The sequence below is a fragment of the Kogia breviceps genome, chromosome 1 (assembly GCF_026419965.1).
Source record: "Kogia breviceps isolate mKogBre1 chromosome 1, mKogBre1 haplotype 1, whole genome shotgun sequence".
In the NCBI taxonomy this organism is placed as follows: domain Eukaryota; kingdom Metazoa; phylum Chordata; class Mammalia; order Artiodactyla; family Physeteridae; genus Kogia; species Kogia breviceps.
The window spans coordinates 156401938-156428423 of record NC_081310.1 but is presented as its reverse complement, the minus strand read 5'-3'; the positions used below and the strand labels follow the sequence as shown (position 1 = coordinate 156428423).

The 26486-nt window shown below is 47.2% G+C and overlaps 2 protein-coding genes across 4 annotated transcripts in view; both read left to right on the top strand.

Annotated features, from left to right (window-relative positions):
- MROH7 (maestro heat like repeat family member 7) overlaps positions 1-10281 on the top strand; it is a 44683-nt gene extending 34402 nt beyond the window's left edge. The window contains 7 exon segments of the mRNA XM_059062988.2: positions 1324-1464; positions 2167-2346; positions 2937-3092; positions 3379-3501; positions 7258-7360; positions 9457-9519; positions 10037-10281. Of these exon segments, the coding sequence (XP_058918971.1) occupies positions 1324-1464; positions 2167-2346; positions 2937-3092; positions 3379-3501; positions 7258-7360; positions 9457-9519; positions 10037-10281 (1011 nt within the window).
- Positions 10282-15180: 4899 nt separating this feature from the next.
- The window catches only part of TTC4 (tetratricopeptide repeat domain 4), a 37131-nt gene continuing 25825 nt past the window's right edge, over positions 15181-26486 (top strand). For 2 of the 3 annotated variants that reach the window (XM_067007159.1, XM_067007148.1), the window contains exons 1-5: positions 15220-15411; positions 16065-16182; positions 17347-17508; positions 20795-20872; positions 22297-22421. In XM_067007159.1, coding sequence (XP_066863260.1) covers positions 15301-15411; positions 16065-16182; positions 17347-17508; positions 20795-20872; positions 22297-22421 — 594 coding nt within the window. In that variant the 5' untranslated portion in view covers positions 15220-15300. Of the gene's footprint in view, positions 15412-16064; positions 16183-17346; positions 17509-20794; positions 20873-22296; positions 22422-26486 lie in introns of all 3 variants that reach the window. The other variant, XM_059063272.2, reaches the window with a different exon arrangement.

The following is a 26486-nucleotide window of genomic DNA, read 5'->3' as shown; positions in this document are numbered from 1 at the left end:
AGAGCGCAGGCTCCGGACGCACAGGCTCAGCGGCCATGGTTCACAGGCCCAACCGCTCCGCAGCACGTGGGATCTTCCCGGACCGGGGCACGAACCCGTGTCCCCTGCATCGGCAGGCGGATTCCCAACCACTGCGCCACCAGGGAAGCCCTCTCATAGGGTTTTGATGAGGATTAGGTGAGTTCACATAAAGCACTTAGAACAGAGCCAGCACACTGGTGCAGAGCAGCAGTGTTGTATGATGGGTGGAGGGCGGGTGGTAGGTGGAGCCCCACTTTTCCTGCCTCCCCCACTTCCCACCCCATCAACTGTCCTGCCCGCTCTCTCCAGCTCTCTCTTCTCATCACAGACATAGGGTCTCAATAGTCACAGTAGATGGAGGACAAGGGAACAGATGGGAGAAGTGCTTATGGGGATGACTAGGCAGGAACTGAAGACCAGTTGGGTGCTGGAGGTGGGGGGCAAGGGAGAGGAAGGAGATGAGAGTGATGCCTGGTTTGGAGCTGGGACAATGGGGGGCTGATGGTGCTAATCCCGCAATGGGGGGCACTGGAGGAGGGCAGTTCTTTTGTGGTGCGCAGGCTCCAGGGTGCGTGGGCTCTGTAGTTTGTGGCACAAGGGCTCTCTAGTTGAGGTGTGCAAGCTCAGTAGTTGTGGCGCACGGGCTTAATTGCCCCGCGGCATGTGGGATCTTAGTTCCCTGACCAGGGATCGAACCCACATCCCTTGCATTGTAAGGCGGATTCTTTACCACTGGACCACCGGGGAAGTCCTGGAGGGCAATTCTAAGGAGGAAAGGAACCATTTCTTGTTGGATGTGAACTCAGGCAACAAGTGTTCCCTGAGCACACACTTCACCCTAGAGCTTGTATCAGGTAACAGGCGCCCAAGGAGAAAGGCTCAGTTTGTGTCCTCAAGGAAGCCACTAGTGGGATAGGATACGGGAGGCAGATGCATAAGCACATGGGGGCACTAAGGTTTCCATGTTCAGGGCTCCCAGGGCCCCAGAGAAGGGGGCAGTCAGCCTAGGTGAGGCCTGGGGACACTGTCAAACATGCCTTCAGGGGGGCTGAGTTTTGGATGGAGCTGTTCACGGTGGGCTGGGGCTAGAGTGGAGGTGAGAGCCCCTGCAGAAGGGCATCCTGCCCACACAGAGGGGACAAAACAGCCTGGGTCATTCCGTGAATGAGGGGCAGCTTAGTTAGAAGTTGGCTGGTGGTAAGAATGTGGGCTAGAGGGTAGGCAGGTGTGAATGAGGCCCCAGAGGCAAACAGGACCTGAGGTACCCCTTGGGCCAGGGAGTAATTACCCTTACTTCCTCAGCTCCTTCAGATGGAAGAGGTGCGACGGATGCCTGAGGAATACTCTCTGGGGCGGATGGCAGAAGGCCTGAGCCACCGGGACCCCATCATGAAGGCGCTGTCCATCAGAGGCTTGGTCATCCTGGCCCTAAGGACTGAGAAGGTAAGTGGAGGGTAGGGGAGAGCCCACCCAGCCAGGCCCCTGACAGGAGGAAGGATGGAGCTTGGCCATCCTTGACTCTCCAATGCTGGTGGCTGGATACAGAGCTCATTTCTGTCTCTGCCTCAGTTATCCCATCTGTAAAATGGGTATCACTTAATAATTCCTTCTATCCTTTATTCTTTAGAAAATAGTTTCTAAATTCAGATTTTTCACAATGACCCTAAAGGCAGTGTGTATAGGAGGGGTGGGGATGGCAGTAATTATTCCTATTTTACAGATTAGGAAACTGAGTCCCAGGAAACTGAGTCCCAGATTGTTGATATATCATTAACGTTTTTAAAAGTGCTGTGTTTTTCTCTACCAGGCACTGTTGTTGCAGCTTAGGATTTAGAGGGACAAAGGGACAGGATATAGACTCAGAAAGCTAACTAACAACTCATGGTATCATCTATATAGTGCCAAGAAGAGGGGGAGACAACAAAGGGCCTCAGGTATCCAGGCTAGGAAGGAGTCAGTGAGGCCAAAGAGGGCTTTGGGGACAGCAGGAGCTTGAGTGAGGGCATGCCAGGCAGGTGGGACAACATAAGCAAAGGCCTGGAGGTGGGACTTGCTTGACCAAGTTCATCTCAGTGAATCAGAGGCTGGGTCTCCCACCTGTTAGCACAGATAGGAGCCCCCATCCCAAATGCTCCTTCTCCACAGACCACCAAGGTGCAGGCCCTCCTGCCCTCCATGGTGAAGGGTCTGAAGAGTATGGATGGGCTGCTGGTGGTGGAAGCGGTCCACAACATCAAGATCACCTTCAAGGGGCAGGACCGGAAGCTGATGGACAGCTCGGTCTATGTGGAGATGCTGCAGATCCTGCTGCCACACTTCAGTGATGTAAGGAATCCCATGGGGGCGGGAGGATGGGGTGGGGTGGCACCCGGAGGGCAGTTCTTTACTGCTCTGGGAGTTGCAGTAGCTCCCACGGCCTGTTGGGACCTGGGCAAGGCCGAGTCAGCCCAGGGGAAGGGGCACTAGTCCCAACTGGTCCTCATCTCTTTGTAACTGGTTTGCACAGAGAACTTCCTTTTCTAATTAGTTCTCACAGAGGGAGGTCTTTTTGCGTCATCAAGTTTCCCCAGAGACACGCCTCACTGTGATTGGTCCACCTAGAGGGGTCACTGTTTTTTGATTGGTCGCAGCAGAGGGGGGCATTTTCCCACTTGGCACGAAGGCACATTTTAGGCTAGTGGGGGCCCTGGCTGGGAAGAGTGGGCAGAGCTCCAGACCTAGGCTTTGCTGAGGGAGACGCCAGCCCCAGATCGGCCCACCAGGTGGCCTTCACTGTTTTCCGTCTCTGTGTGACTTGTGCCTGGAGGGGCCCTCAGAATGAGTGGAAGGGAGGCCATGTGCCTCCATGGGGGGCACAGAGGCCCAGGCAGCCTCCTGGAAGACGGAGCATGCCTGAGCCTCTGGATCTGCCCCAGTCACGAGAGGACGTGCGCACCTCCTGCATCAACCTGTACGGCAAGGTGGTCCAGAAGCTGCGGTCGCCTCGCACCCCGGCCATGGAGGAGCAGCTGATCAGCACCTTGGTGCCCCTGCTGCTGACCATACAAGAGGGCAATGCCAAGGTGAGCCAGGTGAGCGTGCATGGCCCTGAGCCCTGAGGGTGCACCCCTCTTTGCAGAACCGAACCTAGAATCACAGATGATCCATCACCGGATAGTTTATTTATGTCTGGCCAAGTCTGTTTACCAAAGGTACCCATGTCAGTATTTCTCTTCAAAACAGCCAACTTCACTTGTATGTTTCGAATAGGAATGCTTTTCCAAAATCCAGTTTCATACAGTTTTTTTTTTTTTTGGAACACGTTCCGGCTATCCTGGAATTCCACAGCTCTGGTGTTCTCTTCCTGTTGGCCCCCAGAAATGTGTGAAGACCCTGTTCCACTGTTCTTGCTTCATGGCTTGGGAATTGCCAAAAAGAGCTTACAGTCGGAAGCCCTGGGACGACCAGCATCAGAAGGTGGACAAAATTTGCAAGTACCTTGTGAGTGCTTCCAAGACTACAGTGGGTCCTTATGAGTATGTTGGAGGTGGCAGTTACTTTCCTTGCCTCTTTCTTCGTTTTTCATTTGCATCCTTACTGACGATGCCATTACCACCTACAAGTCGTTGGTTCCTGGAAGTTCATCTTTGTCTCTGATTCCTCTCTCCACTTCTCGTGTTCCCTCTCCATGGCTTACCGACATCTCCCCCGATGAACCACACACACACCTTAAACTCAGCATCTGTCTTCTGATGTCTTCTGATGTCTTCTTATGCCCATCCCATGTCAGTTCTGCTCTGTCCCTCTAGATCCCCAAAAGCTGAAACCTAAAACTCTCTGAGGCTTGTTCTTCTCCCTCACCTTCACCTTTGATCAATCTTAAATATCCTTAATACCTCTGAATCTGTCTTTCCCTCCCCCTCCCCACTATCATTACCCTTCGTTCAGGTCATGGATGTCTCTCAGCAGGGCCATTGGTCCAGCCATCCAGTGGGTCCCCAAGCCTTGAATCTCATTCCCTCCAGTCCACTCCCCATTCAGGCCACCAAAATGGTCTGGTTAAAACACAGTCTGTCTATATTATATCCCTGCTTGAAGGGCTCCATTGGCTCCCTTTTCTACAACAGTAATTCCCAGTGTGTATCCTTTGCAACACCCGTCCTACAAGATATGCCCCACAGGGGAGAAAAGAAGTTCCAAGAAAATAAGTTTGGGAAATACTGCATCGTCATCTTCCTCTTGGAGATTTGCAGTGCCATCGGTACATTAAAGCTCTGAGATGTTCTGTGCCGAGGAAATGTTTCATGGTTAATTCATGGTTTCCCAAAGTTATTTAACCACAGAACTCCCTTTCGAGATAACACCTGAGAACATCCTGCAGTAGGAGAGAGCCACATACACAGTGAAATGCTGCACTGCAGGATGCAGCCTGGTTCCTCCACATACAATTTGGGAGGCTTTGCCATCTAGTCCCATCTACCTTCCCTGTTGTTATGGGCTGCGTTCCCCAGGACGCAGGCTCTGAGGCAGAGATTGGCATGCAGGAGGTTTACTAGGGAGCACCCTTGAGAGCAGTCCCTGTGGAAGGAAGGGCAGAGAGCAGCAGTGGCAGAGGGAGAGTCAAGCTGCAGTGTAGTTTCAGGGGAAGTCTCAGCCAACACTATGCTGAGATTCCTCACATTGGACCTAGGGGTCAGGTTTCCACATAGACCGAGCCGTCCGTCAGTTTCCGGTTCTGTCCCTTGAAGAAGGTCTTGAGGTTGTGGATTGCCTTGTCATTGGACGCCAGCCAGCCTGGGAAGGGACATGACTTTGGGCCAGCAGTTCTCTTCCACCAAAGCAATCTGTACCTGGGGGAATAAGTCCTTTACACCATAAGGGAGCTCTGGCTGGGGCCTACGGCATCCCCATTCTCCCACGGACCTAACCAAAATATACAAAGTAACACATTGTTACTTTGCAACAATAACCCTTATCAACAATGCTCAAAACCTCTGCAGTCCAGTGCCTAATATTTTACCTCATTTTACAGAGGGAAAAAGGCCTGGAGGAAGTGTTTGACCAGGGTTGCTTATTCAAATACTTACCATGATCTGTGACTGCGCAGATAATGATCATAAGTGATGTGGAGGTGGTAGGTCTGTGACAACCTGGAGCGCCCAGGCTCTGGTTTAAAAAAATTTTTTTTTAAGCATTGGTTTTATTTATTGTTTTCCTTAAAACAAAAGTTATTTATTTATTTAGTTAGACTGTGCCAGGTCTTAGTTGCGTCACGCGAAGTGTTAGTTGCGGCACGCGAAATCTTCGTTGTGGTATGCAGGATCTTTTAGTTGTGGCATGCGGGCTCATAGTTGCGGTACGTAAACTCTTAGTTGCGGCACGCATGAGGAATCTAGTTCCCCAACCAGGGATCTAACCTGGGCCCCCTGCATTGGGAGTGCAGAGTCTTACCCACTGGACCACCAGGGAAGTCCCCCCAGGCTCTGTTGAAAGCATGAGTGGAGAGCTCCAGCTCACCATGCAGCCCACTCTCACCAGGGCCTCCAGTTTCACAAGAAAACCTAGATTTTTATAAGACATTAATTAACAATCAATTTAGCTTATTTAAAACACTGTGCTGGCCGCTGCCCTGCCAGCCACTTGTGGCTTGTGGGCTGCCAGCTTGTGACCTCTGCATTAAACCCTTCCAGATTCTCAGTCTCTTCTTTGCTCTCCAGGCATCAGCAGCTCCGCTCATATGAAGGTCAACCTCTAGCCTTAGCTTTAAGAAGGGGTCCGTAACCTAGTCATTCATTCATCCAACACTTTCAGGGCACCTGTGCCATGCCAAGCTCTGTCCAGGGTACTGAGGACTCTGAGCTGAGTGAGCTGGCCCCTTCTTTTGGGGGAACACCAGATTCAGTGGGGGAGATAGGTATAAATAATTATAGGCCTATGTCATAGGTGCCATGACAAGGGCTGTGCAACATGCTATGGTAACGTCAAGAGTGGTGGGATCAGCTTTGCCTGAGGCTTGTGGAAAGCTTTGGGGAGGAGCTGGTTGCTGAGCTGAGCACCAAAGAATGAGAGGGAACTCATCAGGAAGGAAAGAGGGAAAGGCACTCCAGTCAGGAGCAATGGCTTGTACCAGGTACAGATCTGGGGAGAGCTGGGTCACGACTGGGACTGGAGCATGGTGTGCATGGAGGTGGTGATGGAAGTTGAGACAGATTTGCCCACCAGGCCCAGGAGTTTACTCCCCGACATGCAGATTGTCAACAGGATAGTGATCAGATCAGACTTCTCTTCATCTCCCTCAACAGTCTCTTAGCAGATTGCTTGCCCCCTAGTTTCTACTTGATCACACCCAACCTGAACACCACTGTCAGACTATTTTGCCCAAAACATTGCTTGTCATTGCCCATTAAGAATGAGTGCTGGCTTCGTATTTTCTAATGCATAAGGAAGCCCTGTTCCTATCTGGATTTTAAGGACTTTTAAGACCCTCCTAAGTCTCTAGTTTATTCCCCACTGCTCTGTAACTTGAATCCTTTACCTTGGTCAAACCTGTCTCCTTAGTCATGTCCCTCGCATGCCATGTCCATTCTCAGCTCTGGCTGCACTTGCATTATATTTTATTTTTTAAAATAAATTTATTTATTTATTTTAAATTTATTTTTGGCTGTGTTGGGTCTTCACTGCTGCGTGTGGGCTTTCTCTAGTTGAGGCGAGCGGGGGCTACTCTTCATTGCGGTGTGCGGGCTTCTCTTTGTGGTGGCTTCTCTTGCTGTGGAGCATGGGCTCTAGGCCCACGGGCTTTAGTAGTTGGGGCACGTGGGCTCAGTAGTTGTGGCTCGAGGGCTCTACAGCACAGGCTCAGTAGTTGTGGTGCATAGGCTTAGTTGCTCTGCAGCATGTGGGATCTTCCCAGACCAGGGCTTGAACCCATGTCCCCTGCATTGGCAGGTGGATTCTTAACCACTGTGCCACCAGGAAAGTCCCTGGACTTGCATTTTAGAACTTACCTTCCGGCTGTAGCAGGTGGGTGGATTGGAAGAAGAGACAACCAACGCAGGAGGACCATTGAAATGACTGTTGCAATCAGCTAAGAGAACATGAGGCCTGGCCTCTGGGAGAGTCCAGACTGGGTAGCAGAGATGTTTAGGAGGCATGGAGCCAGGACCCAACTGCCCGACATGGTCCCCGTTCCTAGCTTTGGGAGGGGTGGATGGGAGTCCCTCTGAGGACCCAGCACTCTCAGGTTTCTCTTTGTCCCAGGTGGACACCCATCGAGACAGTGCCTTCGCGTTCCTCAGCCAGAGCCTGGAGTACACCAAGAGCTCCAGGGCCTCCCTCCGGAAGTCCTCGGTCATGTCCATAGGTAACCTGCCCTAGCAGAGCTAGTCCTACTGCTTTCTCCCATTGGAAGGAAGCTGTGGCCCTTCTGGCACTGGGTGGATGCCTCCCCTTGGGTGCAAGGCTTGGCCAGCAGATGGCCTTGGTATAAATTAGAAAGGTCTCCCCTCCTCTGAGATCACTGTTTGGGAAGTGAGCCAAGGTCACAACCTTGGCGTCTGTACGCAGAAGTGCTGCTTCCCCCCTGAGTAAGGTGCGGTCCAGGCCCAGCAGGATTTTGCTGTTGACCTCGGCAGAAGGCGCCAAGCTGCGCAGTGGAAAAGTGAACTAGGATCTCAGCTCCATGATCCCCTTTCTGTGTGACCCCCAACTGAGTCATTTACTCCCACTGAGCCTCTGTAAGATCTGTAAGCTCATCAGGAAGATGGGGATCAACTCCTACTTCATGGAGCGGATGAGAATATTTTTTGCGTGTGTGAACACTGGCAGATAAAGCTGCTCCCTCAGTGTTAGTCACCTTCATCTTTCTTTCCACAGTCCCTACCTCTGCCTTTCTGGGGGAAAAACCATAGATTGCCCTCGCGCAGAGTCCCCCCATAGGACCCTTCTGATGGCATGCTTTCTCCTCTCAGCTACTCCCCTCCCCTCCGCTCCCTGAAATATCCACACACCCTTCAAGGACCAGGAGACCCTACTGCAGAGAGGCTTGGAGAGGATGACGTTCCCAGCCCTCCACCTTGTAAAGCGATGTTTCTTTTAGTACCTTCGCCCAATTCACTTGCAGTTTTTCATCCATCCTGTCGTCCATGCATTCAATGGCTTATGCCGCAATCATTGATTGATCCTCTACTCCGTGTCAGGCACTGCGCTTAGCCTAGAGAAACACAGAACTTTTCAGGAGGTGATGTTGATGTTTGGGGGTGGGGAGGTGTAGGGGTGGCTCTTAACGTGATCAGTTCCGGGACATATGAGTGATGCCCAGGACAGGGTGCGGGGTGTGGGGGTGGGGGGTGGGCAATCCCTCAGGCTGTGGGGACCGGCTCAGGGACACCTTCTCACACAGAGTGACATTATTTCTTAAATTCTGACTTCTCTAAATCTTGCTCCAAATTAATCACTTCTAAAAATGTTGGTGTTTAACACCCTGGGAGTCTTCTCTGTGTCAGGGCCTGTGCTGGGAAAAGAAAGCTGGGTAGCAGCTGCATCTGCCCGCAGACAGCTCCTAGTGTGGTGTTTTGATTCCTAACCTCTTGTGGGTTATGGATCTTTTGTGAGACCCTGCAGAAAGTTATGAGCTCTTTCCCTAGAAAAATGCATATAAGCATACACTCAGAGACTATCCTTCCTACTCCCCCATCCCCAGTGGATGGATCTAAGCTGAAGAAACCCCTGGTCTGGTGGGAGATGTTCAGGAATCACAAGGAAAATGCAACACAGTATATACAGGTAGAGAGAAACTCAGCGAGTCTGGGAACCCAGAGAGGCATTTAACTAGCTTGAGGGCGGGGTCAGGAAAAATTTCCCGGAGGAGCGACTGTGTTAAACTGAATATTCAAGGACAAATAGGAATTAGCCAGGCACAGAAGTGGGGGAAGGGCCTTTTGAGAGGTACGGCTGATTCAAGGATCCGCAGGTACTTTAGGAGCTGGGCATGCAGGCTGGGAGCAGGGTAGGGCTCAGCAGTGTGGCCGAGGAGCTGAGTCTCAGCCCCTCCCGGGGCCCCACCAACCACCAGCCTGGAAGGTATGCGAGGCACTTAGTACCCTTCCTGTTACTGTGGCTCAAACTCCCTGGAGGAGGGGGTGCCGAGGCAGCACCTCCCTGAGTCTAAGGACACTAAGGACCAGCCTGGGGAAGAGACCACCTAGGACCACCCCTCAGAGTCAGCTGCAGCCCAGCTCCTGCCCCTGTCCTGGTGCCACCCCTGCCTGCTGGACCTGCCACCTCTCCTAGGAATCTGTGTCGTAGGGAATCTGTCCCAGGTCAAGACAAAGTTCTCTTTTTGTGTCCTTACTTGTGGGGCTGGAAGAGGGTAGGGAGGGCTTTTCTGAGGGGGTCTGGTCCAAAGGTGGGGGTCGGAGTCAGGAGGTGGAGGCACTCACCTCTCGGATTATGCTCAAGGGTCCCTGGTCCCCTGCATGGAGAGCATCATGACGGAAGATCATCTGAATGAAGTTAAAGCCGGTATGCCCTGCCCTGCGCTGGTGAGATTTCAGGGGCCAGTGAGGGAACGAGTAGGCTCACAGTGGGTAATGGGAAAGGGAAGGGCTATGTCTCAAGGTCAGGGGCCTCAGCTCAGTCCGGGTGTGCTAGTATTGACCCAGGCAAGTACATGTTAAGTACTGTGGAGTCACCAAGACACAGACACACAACCCCACCCTAGGGGAGCTTATGATCCAGGAAACGAGGCTCAGAAAATAAGACCAAAAACCATTTAGTGCAGAGCAAGTAGTTTAGTCTCTTAAGGGAGCACGTACATTTTTTTAACTGGGGAAGCTGATGGGAGCATGAAGGTAGGCTGGGGTAGTCCAGGAAGGCTTCCTGGAGAACGCAGGTTTTGATTCAGGCTTCAAAAGAGCTGGGAGATGAGGGGGTGCTGAGCAGAGTGATTAAGCCAAGGCATGAAGGGCGAAGGTTGAGGTGTGAGACTCATGGGGGGACCTGGTCTTAACAAGCGACTTCTCTCCTCCCCATAACCCAGCTCTGGAAAACTTGAGACACGACCCAGAAGCATCAGTGTGCATCTACGCGGCCCAGGCCCAGAACAACATCCTGGCCAGCTGCTGGCGGAACTCTTGGCCACTGCCATGTGGGAACTCTTGGGTGTGTGACCCAGCTACCACGCGCCGCTGGAGCCCTGGCTGTGAGAACCTGCCCACTTCCCACCAGCGGCGCTCCTGGATCATGCAGGCACTGGGTTCCTTGAAGATGTCCTTGAAGCAGTGATACCCCTGAGCCCCCAGCCCTCCTCGGAGGTGGCCGTGGCCCCAGCCATGCTCACTGTAAATGCCACATGTTTTGCCTCTCCTCACGGAGTGTTTCCTATGAGATGAGCATGGCCTTCATCACTGAGTCAGTCAACACTTACAGATGCACATAGGCTGTCTTGTCCACATCTTATAAGTGGGGAGACTGAGGCTCAGAGAGGTGGTATGGCTTGCTCAAGGCCACACAGTAAGTCTGCTGGATATCTCAGGTTGCCCTCCCTCACAGGGAGAGAATAAGAACAAAAGGAGATGATGATTTGGGTAGCCTTTGGAGGAGGAAAAGAGAACCCCATGATATCATGCATATCCCAGAATCCTGATCTCTGAGTCCCACCCTCCAGTCTTTGCCCAGCAATTGGCCACCAGTCATTCGGGCAATATTTATTGAGCACCTAACCTGGGCCAGGCCTGCTCTGGGTGCCAGAGATATACAGATGTGAATGAGTCTCAGCCCCAGGCCCTGGGCAGTTCACAGTCTGATGCAGTGGTTCTCAACTGGGGGTGATTTTGGCCAGGTCTGAAGACATATTTGGTTGTTACAACTTGGGTTGGGGATATTATTGTCATGAGTGGGTAGAGGCCAGAGATGCTGCTAAACATCCTACAGTGCACAGGGCAGCCCTACAGCAAAGACTTGTCCATCTCAAATTGTCAAAAGTGCTAAGGTTGAGAAACTGTGGCCTAATGGAAGTATCAGAGACATATAAAGACACGAACAGCCCAGCAGGTCAATGCTGTGCTGAACGGCAGCATAGGGGCTGTGAAGTCCAGAGGAGGTACATCAGCCAGCTGGGGGTCGGAGTGTCAGGGAAGGCTTCCCAGAGAAGACACGTCCCCTCCAGGGGGTTTGGAAAGATGACCATATGACAGGCGTGTATGGGACCAAGAACCAACTACAGATATGTAGGTGCCCTGGAGCCCAGAGTGGGAAGGAAGAGGAGGACAAGGGCTGGGTCAGTATGGCCTTGGAGCCTGTGTTAAGGAGGAAGACTTCAGAGTCTGGGAAGGCATGGTGGGAAGGGGAGAGGCAAGCAGTGGGGAGATGTGGGCAGATGTCTGTTTCAGAAAGCTCCCTCCTCATGCACATACAGGCACTGCTGATAGGAGGGCAGATGGTAGCCATTCTGGACAGGAATCTGTTACTCTTCAGTCATATTAGGTTTATGCATGCCTGTAGCTCAGCAATTCCACTCGTGGGCACACATGTCAGGGAACTATTCCCATAGGTCCATAAGGGGAGACGGATGAGGAAGTCTTCGTGTTCTCTGTGGTGCGAGGGAGAGGAGGCAGCTTGAGGATCCATCTTCGGGAAGTGGATGGGCACTTTGGAGTCCCACGCAGCAGTTAGGGGCAGTAGGGGTACATGTAGCACCATGGATGGGACCTAAAACCTAGTGCTGAGGGAAAAAACTATATAAAACATATGCACAAAAGAAGTTGCATTTTGCAAGGACACTTACAAACTGAAAATGTACATTAAAACACATTAGAGGGCTTCCCTGGTGGTGCAGTGGTTGGGAGTCCGCCTGCCGGTGCAGGGGACGCGGGTTCGTGCCCCGGTCCGGGAGGATCCCACATGCCACGGAGCGGCTGGAACCGTGGGCCATGGCCGCTGAGCCTGCGCGTCCGGAGCCTGTGCTCCGTAATGGGAGAGGCCACAACAGTGAGAGGCCCGCGTACCGAAAAAAAAAAAAACGAACAACAACAACACATTAGAGTGATAGGAGTGGGAAAGGGGGAGGGCTCTGGAGCATAAAAGGGAATAAATCAGAAAACAGAGAGGAAGAAAGCTCATGCAGGAATGGAGGGAAAGTGCTGGGTCGGGGGGCTGGACAAGAGCACAGACAGGGAGACCCGGCTAGAGTCTTATGGGGCCTGGAAGGGGCCTGGGCTGCAGTGCAGGATGGAGAGGGTGACTGGACCTGTGGGAGACTGAGGAAGGAGAATTTTCAGAATCTGGTGGTTGACAGGAGGGAGAGCAAGACGTCAGGATGGTGCCCAGGTTTCTGGGTGGGTGACTAGGCCAATGGTGTCCCCGACTGAGTGTCCCTCAGGACCAGGAGCAGGTTTGGGGAGTGGTGAGGTCAGTCTGGACATGGTGAACTTGAGGGGCTTGTCTGCCATGCTAGTGGAGACCGCCCCCAGGTGCTGGCTGCACGCGGGAGGGATCTGAGATGGAAACAGATTTGGAATTCATCTGTGCACAGGTGTGAGCTGAGATTCCCCGGGTAAGTGTGCAGAGCAGGAAAATCTGAGATGTAAACCTGAGGGGCACCTACATTTAAGCTCCTGCTGGGGATGAGGAACCCGTGAAGTTGACAACACAATCATCTTCCAATAAATGTAGGCCAAGGCCATCAGGATTCTGGGCCTGAGAGAGTAGGAAATGGGGTGGTCATTTTGCATAACCTTGTCCATTGCCAAGAATGTTCACGAGCATTGCCTCATTTGAATCTCACAGTAGCCATATGGAATTAAGGGGAAGGCAGGTTGGCTTCATTGCCCACGTTCTCCAGATGAGGACAGGGCTCAAAGACGGTGGGTGTTGTCCAATGTCATGCCAGGAAGCAACAGAAGTGTGGATCCCAAAGGCCTCCCAACTCCCATGCTTGAGCCCTTTCCACCTAGAGACACTGCTGTTTTCATTGGTCAGCATCCTGGTCTTGGTGGCCTTGATAAATAACAGCCACCTATTCTGGGTCTGGGTGGTCTTGAAGCACAAAGGAGTCTGATAGGCTCAATTATTGGCCAAGGCCCCCAAGTAGTCTCGAGTTGGAAGGGTCAAAGAGCACTTCCCTTCTCTGAACCTTCCCTACCATCACCTGTAAAATGAGTTCTTACAGGATTTTATAGGAATCAAATTTTAAAAAGGAAGCAAAAGGACTTTGTAGGCTCTGTATTCAAGAAGGGAAAATAAATGAAGAGAATAAAAGGGAATCCTTGGGCTTCCCTGGTGGCACAGTGGTTGAGAATCTGCCTGCTAATGCAGGGGACACGGGTTTGAGCCCTGGTCTGGGAGGATCCCACATGCCACGGAGCAACTAGGCCTGTGAGCCACAACTACTGAGCCTGAACGTCTGGAGCCTGTGCTCTGCAACAAGAGAGGCCGCGATAGTGAGAGGCCCACGCACCGCGATGAAGAGTGGCCCCCGCTTGCCACAACTGGAGAAAGCCCTCGCACAGAAACAAAGACCCAATACAGCAAAAATAAATAAATTAATTAATAAAACTCCTACCCCCAAGATCTTCTTAAAAAAAAAAAAAAAAAAAAAGAAAGGGAATCCTTAGGGAGCGGGCTAGAGGAGGAAGTATGGAAAAGGAGGTTTGGATTTAGAGGAAAGGGAGCATTTGGACCAGGTGTTCTGCTGGGTGTGGGTGAGGTAGAAAGGGAAAGACACAGTCCTGGCCCTGGAAGGCTCCACGTATCATCCTTAGCCCTGCTGTCTGTCTCATCCTCGTGTCAAATAATGAGCAAGCCTGTCAGCTCTGCTTCTGGGCTTCAGATCTCTTTTCTCCCCTGGCCTCTCACCAGCATTCTCCTTGTCAATCTCTTAATCCAGACTCCCCCATCAATCCTTCACCTGGCAACCCAGGCCTTCCTAAGACAAATTTGCCTGTAGGTGTGTCAGTGACTCACTGTCCTCTGCAGGATAAAGGGCTACAGGGCAGTCAGGCCCTCTGGCCCCCACCCACCTTGCTGGCCTTCCTCTCAACTCTTGCAGTAGCCAGCATGCAGACTGTTGCCCACCCACACGTCTCTTCACATGGGCTCCCAACTGCCTAAAATGCCCAACTTCCCTTCAGCCCCCATCCATCTGCAGAGATAGTCCTCATCTCTGCTCCCAGGTCTGCGTCACCTCCTCTGTGAAACCTCCCTGAACCCCCCAGGGAACAACCACTCCTCTGCACCTCCACTGCGAAGGCTTGTGACCAGCCGGGGTTTAGATTGGTCTGCCACCTGCCTGTCTTTCCTTCTAGACTAGGTTGTGAGATGCCAAGACTGTAGCACCCGATGCAGGGCCCAGCAGCCAGTTGCTGGGTAACCTAGGGGTTGCAGGAAGGCTTACTTGCCCTGGAGGCCTTGTTCCCATCTCAGCTGTGGGGACTGAGGGTAGAGGTGGTTAACCTCAGAAACAGAGTGTGAGCACATCACTCCTTTCCTCAGAACTCTCCAGAAGGTCCCACTGCACGCTGAGGAAAGCCCAAACGCTCAGACTCACAGCCCATTATCCCTCCCACCTACCTTCTACTCACACACCTTGCTGCACCCCAGAGCCCGGCCCTCTCTGTTTCCTCCGTGGGGAATGCTCTTGCGCAGACAACCCCCCACCTCTTCCTTTGCTTGAATGCCTTCCCACCCCGTTTAAAACTTTTCTTCCAGGGCTTCCCTGGTGGCGCAGTGGTTGAGAATCTGCCTGCCGATGCAGGGGACACGGGTTCGTGCCCCGGTCCGGGAAGATCCCACATGCCGCAGAGCGGCTGGGCCTGTGAGCCATGGCCGCTGAGCCTGTGCGTCCGGAACTTTTCTTCCATAGTCCTTGCTACCACCTGACAATCTGTCACATCTTATTTGTTTATTGTCTGTCTCTCGCCTCTACCTAATCAACTCCTAGAGGGCAGGGATTTTACCTGCTTTGCCTAGCGCTGTATACCCAGCGACTAGCACAGGCCTGGAGCTTAGGAACTATGTGTTGACTGAATGGTTGAATAAATGAATGAATGAAGTGATAGTGGGGTGTTGTGGGCCCCTGGGCTTGCCCATGACCCCAAAAGTACTAGGGAGGGTGCGCCGGGTCCGGTGCTTCCCGGGGATGGGAGTTGGGGGGTGGAGTCGGGTCGGCCACGCCCCCAGAAAGGCGGAACCAGAGGCGCAAGGGCCAGCGCAGCCCGGAAGATTGAGGGAAGGGCATCCACGCCGCCGGAAGTCGTCGAGCGATTCTTGGCGTCTGGACCGTGGCAGGAGAGCCAGGGAGGTGATATGGAGCGGCCGGAGGCGGATGCGGCCTCTGACGACGCCATGGACTCGTTCCTGGAAAAGTTCCAGAGCCAGCCTTACCGCGGCGGGTTCCACGAGGACCAGTGGGAGGAGGTGAGCGGGCCCGGGGTCTCCGCAAGTGTCTGTGTGTGTGTGTGTGGGGGGGGGGGGGGGGTGTCGTCCGAACTCCTGGGGCCTCCAGGGCGCGGAGGGGCCTCCAGGGCGCGGAGGCGCCTCCCTCACCTCCGAGCCCTGCCGCTGCCAGCGGAAAGGTAGTTTCTACTTGAGTGTTAAAAATCGGTCCCGAAGTTTTGAGGGTCTTAAGCTGCCAGTACGTTTAGGTGTCCAGGTTTTGGAGTCAGAAACCTGTGACTCCACCACTTACTGGCTGTAATACTGGGTTAGTTATTTCACCTATCTGAGCCCGTCCCCTCATTTGTAAAATTCCTCTAACTGTAACACCAATCTCGGGATTGTGGCGAAGCTGAAGTGAGAGGGTGGGTAAAGTGCCAGGAACCTATGAGCGTTCAACTGATGGTGATGACTACCACTCTTATAAGAATGTGAGAACTGAAAGATCTTTAGGGATTATTCTACGCTCTGTTTTACAGATGGGAAACTGGGGCCTGGATAGGGAGAGAGAAGGGCAGTCATGAAGATTTGCAAATTATGATGAGTAAGAAAACTTTGATGCAGAGACATGGAATTGGATGTACTCAGTGGAAAATCCTATATATGTAGTTCATTCTTCTCTTAACAACCTCCAGGAATTTGAAAAGATCCCCCTATTTATGAAGAAAGCGCCATCAGAAATTGATCCCCAGGAGAATCCTGACTTGGCTTGCCTCCAGTCAATTATTTTTGATGAAGAGCGATCTCCAGAAGGTATCTTCAACGTTTGTTTTGCTCCTCCATTGAATTGAGATAAAGTGTGAGTCAGAAAGCTTCTGATGGATAACAAGAAGTAGTTAGCCCGAGCTAACTTGTCACTATTTATTCCAAATATATTTCTTTGGATACCTACTAAATGCTAGTCATTGGGGATACAGGAATGAATGAAACTGCCCTCAAAGGTTACATTCCAGTGGATAGCCAAACTGCCCTAAAGAATCAGGACAAACCTGTGTGATAAGTGCCAACGTGTAACTATAGGTACTGTTGGAATACTATAGGTGGGGGAGGTAGGAGTGGGCTTTCACTGGGTGGGAAATTTGAACTGAATTGTAACAGTTTTGTAGGCTTTTGCTAAGTTGAGGGGGGTAATTTGCATCCCAGGGACTCAAACAACATGTGCAAAAACAGAAGTGTTATTTCCCCTGCGTTTCTTCTGTACTTAAAAGAAAAGTCCTCTCTCTCAGACTTCCTTGGTGGCATAGTGGTTAAGAATCTGCCTGCCAGTGCAGGGGACGTGGGTTTGAGCCCTGATTGGGGAAGATCCCACATGCCGCGGAGCAACTAAGCCCGTGTGCCACAACTACTGAGCCTGTGCTCTAGAACCCGCGAACCACAACTACTGAGCCCATGCGCCACAAGTACTGAAGCCTGCACGCCTAGAGCCCGTGATCCGCAACAAGAGAAGCCACCGCAGTGAGAAGCCTGTGCACCACAATGAAGAGTAGCCTCTGCTCACTGCAACTAGAGAAAGCCCGCGTGCAGCAACGAACACCCAATGCAGCCAAAAATAAATAAATAAATAAATAAATAAATAAATAAATAAATAAATAAGAAAAAAGCAAAATAATATTTGGAAAAAAGAGTCCTCTCTTCAAGAGCTAGGATAAGTATACTTTTTTCCTTTATACTTTTTTTTTTTGTAAACACTTAATAATCTACCTTGTAAGATATTTGGAATTGATTGTAGTTAAGTATGTGTGACTTTATCTCTCCATGGTGATACCCAGTTTTATAGCATTCATTTTTGAGTTTTCTTTCCCTATTGGTTTCTTGTTTTTGTTTGTCATATATTACATTATTGCATGATATAGAATTATTTTTAATGAGCCCTTTAAAAAATAGGAAATAGTGATCATTTTTTTCTCTTTTTTGCAGAACAGGCCAGAACCTTTAAAGACGAGGGCAATGATTACTTTAAAGAAAAAGACTATAAGAAAGCTGTGATTTCATACACTGAAGGATTAAAGAAGAAATGTGCAGACCCTGATTTGAATGCTGTTCTTTATTCCAACCGGGCAGCAGCACAGTACTATCTGGGTAATTTATTCCATTATTTAGTACTTTCTAAAAAATTAGCTTATGATAAAAACAACTGTATGATGACTAGTGGAGGGTTTGAGAGTGTCAGAGGAAGAGGAGCTGCTTATCCCAGAAGCCTAGGATAGCTTACTCTAACTGAACTCTGCTTTTCTAGATAGACTTGGTGAAAAGGGAAACAGGTAGGTTGTATAATTCTTACTGTCTGAACCAAATGAGTAACATCAAATACCTTAATACATGAGTTGGTATGATCTGGAATTTTTGAGCCCAAATGCTTCTACTCTGTCTCTCAAAAAAAAGATTTTTTTCTGGCCTCAAGGATGCTAGAAGGGTTAAGGCAATAGAGTTCTTTGTGTGAGAGAAACTATTAATACAAGGGAGAATTTCTCAAAGAGTATTCTGTGGGACCTTTGAAGTAAAACATTCTTTGGACAAGTAAATTTGAACAGTGCTGCTTCTTCATGGGAGATTCGCAGTGCACATTAGTATGTTAATGCTGAGAAAACCTACAGCAAAGAACCTTACCCTGTGATTCTCAGGTTTTGTAAGCCCCCTTTTCAAGTAACACTTATTAACATGCAGGACTGTTCTGCAGACATGACTTTGGGAAACACTGATTAATTATTTGGTTGGCATTATTGGTGGTGACTATAGTCTTGGTCGTATTAGACCCAGGTTTCTTATCACAGAGTTTTAGAGAGGACCTGGGAATGACCTCAGCCTTTTCTGAGGGGCTGGTAGACAATAAACCTTGCAGTCTAGCTGGGATAAGTCTGTTGGGACTCGTCACCATTGGAGCAGAGTTTCTTTCTAATCATAGGCCGCTTCAGCTGTTTTCTCCTTTAGAACTTTAGAGATTATTTGAGCCAACCAGCCCCCTTATTTTACATAGGCCCAGAGAGCGACCCCTTTGGTTAGTGCCAGAACCTTGACTAGAAACCCACTCTTCTAACTTCTGGAGGAATACATTTTCTTTATTCAGCAAACTGATTCTTGTTCCATGCTAGGCACTGGCATCATAGGAGTGAGTTAAGACCTGACCTTTCCCTAAAGGAGTTTAATTCATTTACCTATTCAGTCAGTAAATAGAAAGCATTTACTGTGTGCTAGGCACTGCACTGTGAATAAGAGCTACATAGTTCCTTTCCTTGGGGAACTAAAGAATGTCATGTATAGGGCTAATAAGACCAAAAACACCTTGAAAGAAAAAAACCACATGTAATGTGATAACCAGAGGAGCAAATGTGTAATACTTAGAGACATTCCTTAAATGATGTCACTGGTATGGTATAGCTTACAGAGCACTTTCAAATTTTTTTTTATCCCTCTTGACCTCATAGCAGCTATGTAAGATAAATGAGGTTTACAGCTTTATCCCTAGTTAGCAGAGTAAGAAACTGTAGTAATAAATGTAGTAAAGTGAATTGTTGAAGGGTACACAGTGCTAGCATTATAGTGTGGAATCAAGTTTGATTCAGAATACACTAAATGGAAGACCCCTTTACCCACACTTCCAGAGGTACCTGGTGCTGTTGATTCTTTCGTTCTGAGTGTAGGTTCTACAGTATAGCTTGGTAGCTTTGAGTTTTCTCTCTGCTGGCTTAGAAGTCAGTTTTCTCAAGCCTAATTAGGCATTTAGCCTGTGTCTCTTTGTTCTCCAGCTTTAAAATGTGTTCTGTTGTTCTCATTCTTGTTGTCTCTGTGGATTTATGGCTTTTTTGTGGCAGAGGGGAAGTGGTAGGGGTTGAATTGCATGTGTTCAGTCTACTGCCTTTAACCAGAAGTTTTTGGATTTCTCTTATATGTATTTTTTCCATAGTTAGGATCATGCTGTTCTTCCAATTTTGTATTCAGTTCTTTTCACTTAATTTTATAACATAAACAATTTCACCTGTCATTAAATTATTTGTGAATACTATTTTAATAGCTATGTAAAGTTGCATCATATGGACGTACTAGGGTTTACACTATTTGCTTTACTATTCTGCAGTTGTTGAGTATATGGCTGCTTTTAGGTATTTTTAAGTAATGCAAAAACGAACAAAGTTAGTGATAAAGTTTTTCCAATAATTCTGGTTATTCTTTAGGATTTGGCAAACTATGACTCACAGGCCACATCTGGATCCCTGACCTCTTGTGAGCTAAAAGTGTTTTTTACATTTTTAAAGGATTGTAAAACAAAGAAGAATGTATAACAGATCATATGTAGCCTGTAAAGTCTGAAATATTTACTATATGGCCCTTTAGAGAAAAATTTTGCTGACCCCCAGGCTAGAGTTTTAGAAGTGAAATTAATAGGTAAATACTGCTAAGTAATATTTACGGTATAAACTAGAAAGTGAACGTCTATCTCATGCCTCCTAGTTTGGATAACCAGTGTGTATGATTGCACACCTTTTTTAAATGCACTTACAAATATATATGTGTGTGTACCTGTGTCTGTATATTTAGATTGGTTTGTTTTATAATGATGGGCTTCTATACACATTGACCCACCACTTAAAATAATATAGCACAGACATCCTATCATGCTTTTATATGCAGAACTGTCTTACTCTTTTTAATAGCTGTATAGTATTTAGTAGGATGGATTTACCATAATTTATTTCATCATTACTAAATTGAGGATATTTAGGTTATCTCCAGCTTTTCATAATTAAAAGTAATGCAGTGGTTAACATGCTTTTACATTTATCCTTGTACATTTTTGCAAGCATTTTGTTTTGTTTTGTTTTGTTTTTGCAAGCATTTTTTTTTAACATCTTTATTGTTTTGCAAGCATTTTTAAGGATCAGTTCTAGAAGAGTATTGTTGGGTCAGAGTGTATGTACAAAGTGCATGCCAGTTTGCTCTCTAATTTACTCTTAGAGTGTCCTTTTTCCATATCTTCACCAACATTGGATATTATGTTTTTAGATTTTACCAATTTCATGTTAATTTTAATTTCTCTAATCATTAGTGATGTTGAGTATCTCTCCATATGCTTACTAGCCATTTATAGTTGTTCAGTGGGTTGCCTGATGCTGTATAAACATTTCTAAGGTGCTTGATGAGCACAACTATACTTTTTTCTATTGGGTTGGCCAAAAAGTTCGTTCAGGTTTGTCTGTAAGATGTTATGGAAAAACCCGAACAAACCTTTTGGCCAACCCAATATAAACAGTTGCTCTGATTTTTATCTCTCCAAGATTGTCCAAGAGTGTTTTTGTTTCTACACACAAAATTTTGGAAGTAATCTGATCTCAAAACGTGTTTTCTCTTTTACTAAATGGTGTTTTGTTAGGCAATTTTCGTTCTGCTCTCAATGATGTGACAGCTGCCAGAAAGCTAAAACCCTGCCACCTGAAAGCAATAGTAAGAGGTAAGTCTTGTAGAGCTGCAGTATGATTGTCATCATGGAAAAGCTGGCATGCACTGCACCAGAAGTATTTTAAGCTTTGATATGAAGGTGCTAAGATACTAATGAAGTCACCTTATTTTTGGCATCTTGATATTAAGTCCTTGTCAACAGCAACATGCCATTTTTAAAAGAATTCCCCAGAGAATAATCCAACCCTCTGTTTTAAGAATTTGTAGAGAAATTGAAACTCATTTTAAATTAATAAAGATAAAATTAATTAAAATAAAGCAGTTCTAAAAGCCACATTCAAATTTTTTTCCAAATTAGCTGATTGAAAGGCATGATCTTCAAATGCCATGTTAATGTTAATGAAAAGGTAAGTTATGGGACTTTTGCTGCTAACTGTAATGCTGAGATGTTCCCAGATTATTTTTTCTCTTGTAGTCTGACCTTTGTGTGTAATAATAGTGCTTTTATTACTTTTATACTTCACCTTTTCTTTGAGAATCTCAAAGGTGATTTGTAAACTTTAATTTATTCATTACATATTAATCTCTGTATCCTCATGACCAACTTAAAATGCTTTATCAAAGTTATTGCTTAAGTAATCATGGTTAGGGGGTTTAAGTAGATCTAGGTCCTTCAGCTGTAGGGAAAGGAGGTACTAAACAAAGATGGGCAAGTAAATTGAGCATAGTCCTGTGGAATTTGCCACAGGCTGGAAGTCTGTACTTTGAATTGTCACTTTTACCTTACCATGTGACCCTGGTGAGACACCCACTCTGAGTATCAGTATGCCCATCTCTGGAAGATGAGGTTGAATTCTATTGACATTTAAGCCCTTATAGTTCTGATATTTAAAAATTCTGTGGAAAGCCCAAAGAGGCTAACTGGAGAAAAAACATGATTAAAGGAGAAGCAGCTTAAACTGGTAGCCATCAAGAACAATTTTAGGAGAGACCTAATGTCTTTGGTCTTGCCATTGCTTTTGTGAATGACTGAGACAAATTCTGCTTTCTCTCTCCATTTAAAGAAAGTCATCTGAGATGAACTTTATTCTTCTCATTTATAGATGAGGAACCTGAAGCTCAGGGATGCTCAGTCCTTTGTCTAATGTTTAGCTGGTAAATGACAGCCAGATTTCCAGTCCAGATCTGTCTGATTCCAAAGACTGTGTTCTTTGCCACTAAGCTGTAGCCTTCCCTACTTTGAGTCCTTGATAGAAAGGCTTACAGGAGTTTTGAGCTGAATGGGCCCTAGAAATCTTTCTGATCTAAGATACAAGACATAGTCTTCCTTGTCTGGGGAATGTACTACAAGGGTCTTTATCATCCATTTTCCCTTCAGAGTACTGGCTGGTAGCTGGTTAAGGTTGGGGGTCCCGTTCAAGGATGGCTCTTCCCATGCCTGTTGTCCACAGATACTAAGGATGCTGGGTTCTACAGGTGCCTTATGCCATCTGGAACTGAAAAACTATGTCGAGGCTGTGAACTGGTGCGATGAGGGGCTGCAGATAGATGCCACAGAGAAGAAGCTTCTGGAAATGAGGGCTAAAGCAGACAAGTTGAAGGTTGGTGGCAAAATCAGCCAGTTGGCATTTGTTAATTAGCATTAATTAATTTATTAGTATGTCCCAGATTGTATCTTGGGTCATTGTAAACTTTTTCTTCTTTAAAACAAAACCCAGGGAATTCCCTGGCGGTCCAGTGGTTAGGACTCGGCGCCAAGGGCCCCGGTTCAGTCCCTGGTCAGGAACTAAGATCCCACAAGCCATGTGTGGGATCAGCCAATACAACAACAGCCAGCCAAACAACAACAACAACAAACAAAACGCCAAATCAGTCCCTATCCTTGGCACTCTGGAGGATACAGATAAGTAAATAAGCAAGTAAATAAGTAATTATAACATGATAGAGGCAAGGAAGAATACATAGTACTTGATAAATTTATGACCATTATGATTTGAATAAATAGATTAGTGCCATAGTCTAGTCTGCACACTGAGTATAGCTATTGAAAGAGAGGAGGGGAAAGGATAGTTAAACATTTAAGCAAAATCTTAAACTTCTATAATACTGTGTAACTCCCAGCATTAAGACACGTATAACTTGCTCATGAAATGCTACATTTCTGGCACATAACCGCAACAGTGATGATAAAATTAACTCTGTAGTCTGTAATAACAGACTGCCAACACTACCAAAAAAAAAATCCAACATTTAGATAGCACTTACTGTATGTATGTTCCAAGTGCTATTTAAAAATTTTTACTTATATGAATCCATCTGAACCACACACAGTCCTATAAGAGAGGCACTATTCTAATTCACCTTCCACTAGTGAGGTAGCTAAAGCAGAGAGACCAGGAAGTTGCCCAAGTCACACAACTGGTGAAGCTGGGCTTCAAAGTCAGGCTGTTTGGCTCCAGAGTCCACATTCTTAGTCCTGTGCATTATTGCCTTACAAGTCTCTTCAATACAAATCCATACTTGAGTTCTCTTGATTCCTGGTCTAGGTTCACTGTTTATACTATGGAATGGGAATTTTCAGTGCCTAGGGAGCCTAGACCTGGCCCTGAACAGGGATAAGTTTTAGTCAGAGGTCATTTTGGTCATATCTACAAAAGTAGATATGTGTGGACCCACATGGCTCAATAACAGAATTCTGAGCCTAGGCAACTAGGTGTGGGTCAGAATTTCTAAAAGTGGTATACACAGGAGAGAAGATCTCTAGAGGGCTACTGTGGAAGGCCATCGCCGAGCTTATCTGCAGAAAAACCCTTGTTTGACCTAAATGAAAGCTTTTAGGTCCTGCAGCATAATTAAAGGCACATTTCAGGGCCCAAAAGCCTGACATTAGGTATAGGTGACATTGCTTGCAGAGTATCAGGATTATACCCTTTTATCTGTGTATAAATTGATTCTGGATTCCCATGTGCTTGGTATATGTGAGCAGTAGACCCATATGGTTATGTTAAGATCAGAAAAAATAGAATTCAAGGCAATGACTGTTACCAGAGATAAAGCAAGGGATTTTTTTTTTTAATGATGAAAGGGTCAGTTTATCAAGCATATTTAACAATTCTAAATGTGTATGTACCTAATAATAGAACTTAAAAATGTATGAAGCAAAAATTGACAACTCAGGGCTTCCCTGGTGGCGCAGTGGTTGAGAATCCGCCTGCTGATGCAGAGGACACAGGTTCGTGCCCCGGTGCAGGAATATCCCACATGCAGTGGAGCGGCTGGGCCCGTGAGCCATGGCCGCTGAGCCTGTGCGTCCGGAGCCTGCGCTCCGCAACGGGAGAGGCCACGGCAGTGAGAGGCCTGCATACCGCAAAAAAAAAAAAAAAAAAAAAAAGGAAGGAAGAGACAAATGTATAAATAGGTAGAAATGTCAACATCCCTCTCTCAGAGTAACTGATAGACTTAAGTAGATAAATCAGTAAAGAGAAGTGATGTCAGCAAAAATAGCCAAATAAAGACCTGGAAAAATTTTCTCCATAAAGTCAATGGAAAATGGACAAAAATGCTCAATCAACTTTTTCATAACTCTGAAATGAACGGAAGGCTTGCAGCAATCTGGGTAGTGTTTGTTCAAGAAAAATGGCTGAACCTCTGTAAGAACAGCAAGCTTTGTGGCATTTTTAACTTGCCCTATCCCCATCTCCTCCCTCCCCAGTTCCATAGTAGCCTTGAAAGCCAACAGCCCACAATCATGGTGAAAATGAGCAGCCTGGCAGCCACCAGAGGAGGCAGAACAGGATTAGAGCTCCTTCAAGGCCCCATTCCCAGAGGATTGTCATTATTTGACCATCTAGAAGATCCCACTTACAAGTTTTTATTTGACACATCGGCTATCCCAGTAGGAAAAGCTTTTCACAGAGTGTTGGTGTAGGAGGCATTTGTTAAAAACAATTTGAGGCAGTTATTTAAGATTGCATCTGCCGGAGGCAGTGGAAAACCCCTGAGGCAAATAATAGGCTTACCAGAAAACTTAAAAGGAAAAGCTGGGGAATGGGATTCTGTAGGGGCTTTGAAAAGCTCCAACATATTCCTGGGAATCTAGAAGGTCACATATGTGCTCTTGCTATGCATGTACTCAGGAAAGATCTAAGAATGTCCTAAGCTCTAACCTCTGACTGATTTGGAAGCTTTGTGCCAGCAGGAAATGAAGGCTAAGGCTGAATTGTTAACTGCTGGGGTGATTGTTGAAGCCTTGTCCAAACATGCCTGCAGAGCCCCTTGGCAAAGACTGGGAGACTTTTTGGCTTCAGGCATTTAGGGAAATCTGTCCAGTCATTATCTCACCACTAAGCTAACTGGAGACTTTAGTAGTCACATATAACAGAGAATACAGGCTTTACAGAATTAGTTCAGAAAAGTCACTAAACAAACAATAGCGACAGCAACAACAAACACTGGGGAGGGGAGAGAGAGAATATGATTTCCAGAGTTGCCACATTATATTATTTTAAATGTCCAGTTTTCAACAAAAAAATTACAAGACATGCAGAGGATCAAAGTGTGGTCCATATCCAGGAAAAGAAATCAACAGAAACTGTCCCTGAGGAAGCCCAGACATGAGACTTAAAAGGTAAAAAACTTTCAACCAGCTACTTAGAATATGTTCTAAGAACTGCTGCCTGAAAAAAAATGCACAACCTAGAAGTTGAGAAGTTTTATTCACCAGACTTACTGAGGACTTAAGCCTGGGATACCAGCCTCTCAGATAGCTCTGAAGGACTGTTCTGAACAGGTAGGGGAGAAGCAAAGATATAGGAAAAACAAAAACCCCATGTGGTCGAACATCAAAAGACTACTGCTAATTAAAGAAACAGACATTTCAAGTTAATGAATTTAGTGCTTTTCTATATGGGAAGATGGGCTTATTGAAATTTTTCCTTTGATATGCATGTTAACTATAGGACCAGTATTCTGTTTTTTTCCATGCTGAGCATCCTTTAGGATGCACCATCAGGGTGGCTGCAGTGGCTGCTGGCTTGATGGCCACAAAATTCTTTCTTTACTGAAATGGCAGGTTACATTCTTTGTCCACAGTGCCTCCTCTTGATCATAAATTTGATCATTGTTTGGGAGGCATTTCATGACCAATTTTTTCCCACTGCACTAGGAAGGCTCATTCCTAGATCAGGCAAAGAGTCTGTTGGTAGATGACTCAATGTGCTAATTTTGGATCAGGTCCTGTTGATAATCTTAAATTCTCTGGATCGCCTGTCTTACTAGTCTGTTATCCAGGAAATGTTTTCCCTTGTTACTTCTTCCCATATCTAGAGTTGTACTATTACAATTATTCTGTGTAGAGTTGTATATATGATCAACTGCCTTAAGATGTTTAACCATCATTAATTTTGATGGAGGCCTGGTTACACATTGGGTAATGCAAGAGACAACAATCTTATGAAACAGACAGGATATAAGTAATATAGCTAGTAAATTAATAAAGTTGTAGTGCAGCAAAGAGGCACAAGGTATACATAATTTGAAAACAACAAGAGAGAGCAAGTTAAAATAATGGTTAGTATAGCTAGTTGTAATATTGTCACAGTAAGCCATCAGGTCCACAGGGGAGCCAGCTGGAGAAGCCAAATGCAGGAGGGATCAGGTAGAGAGAA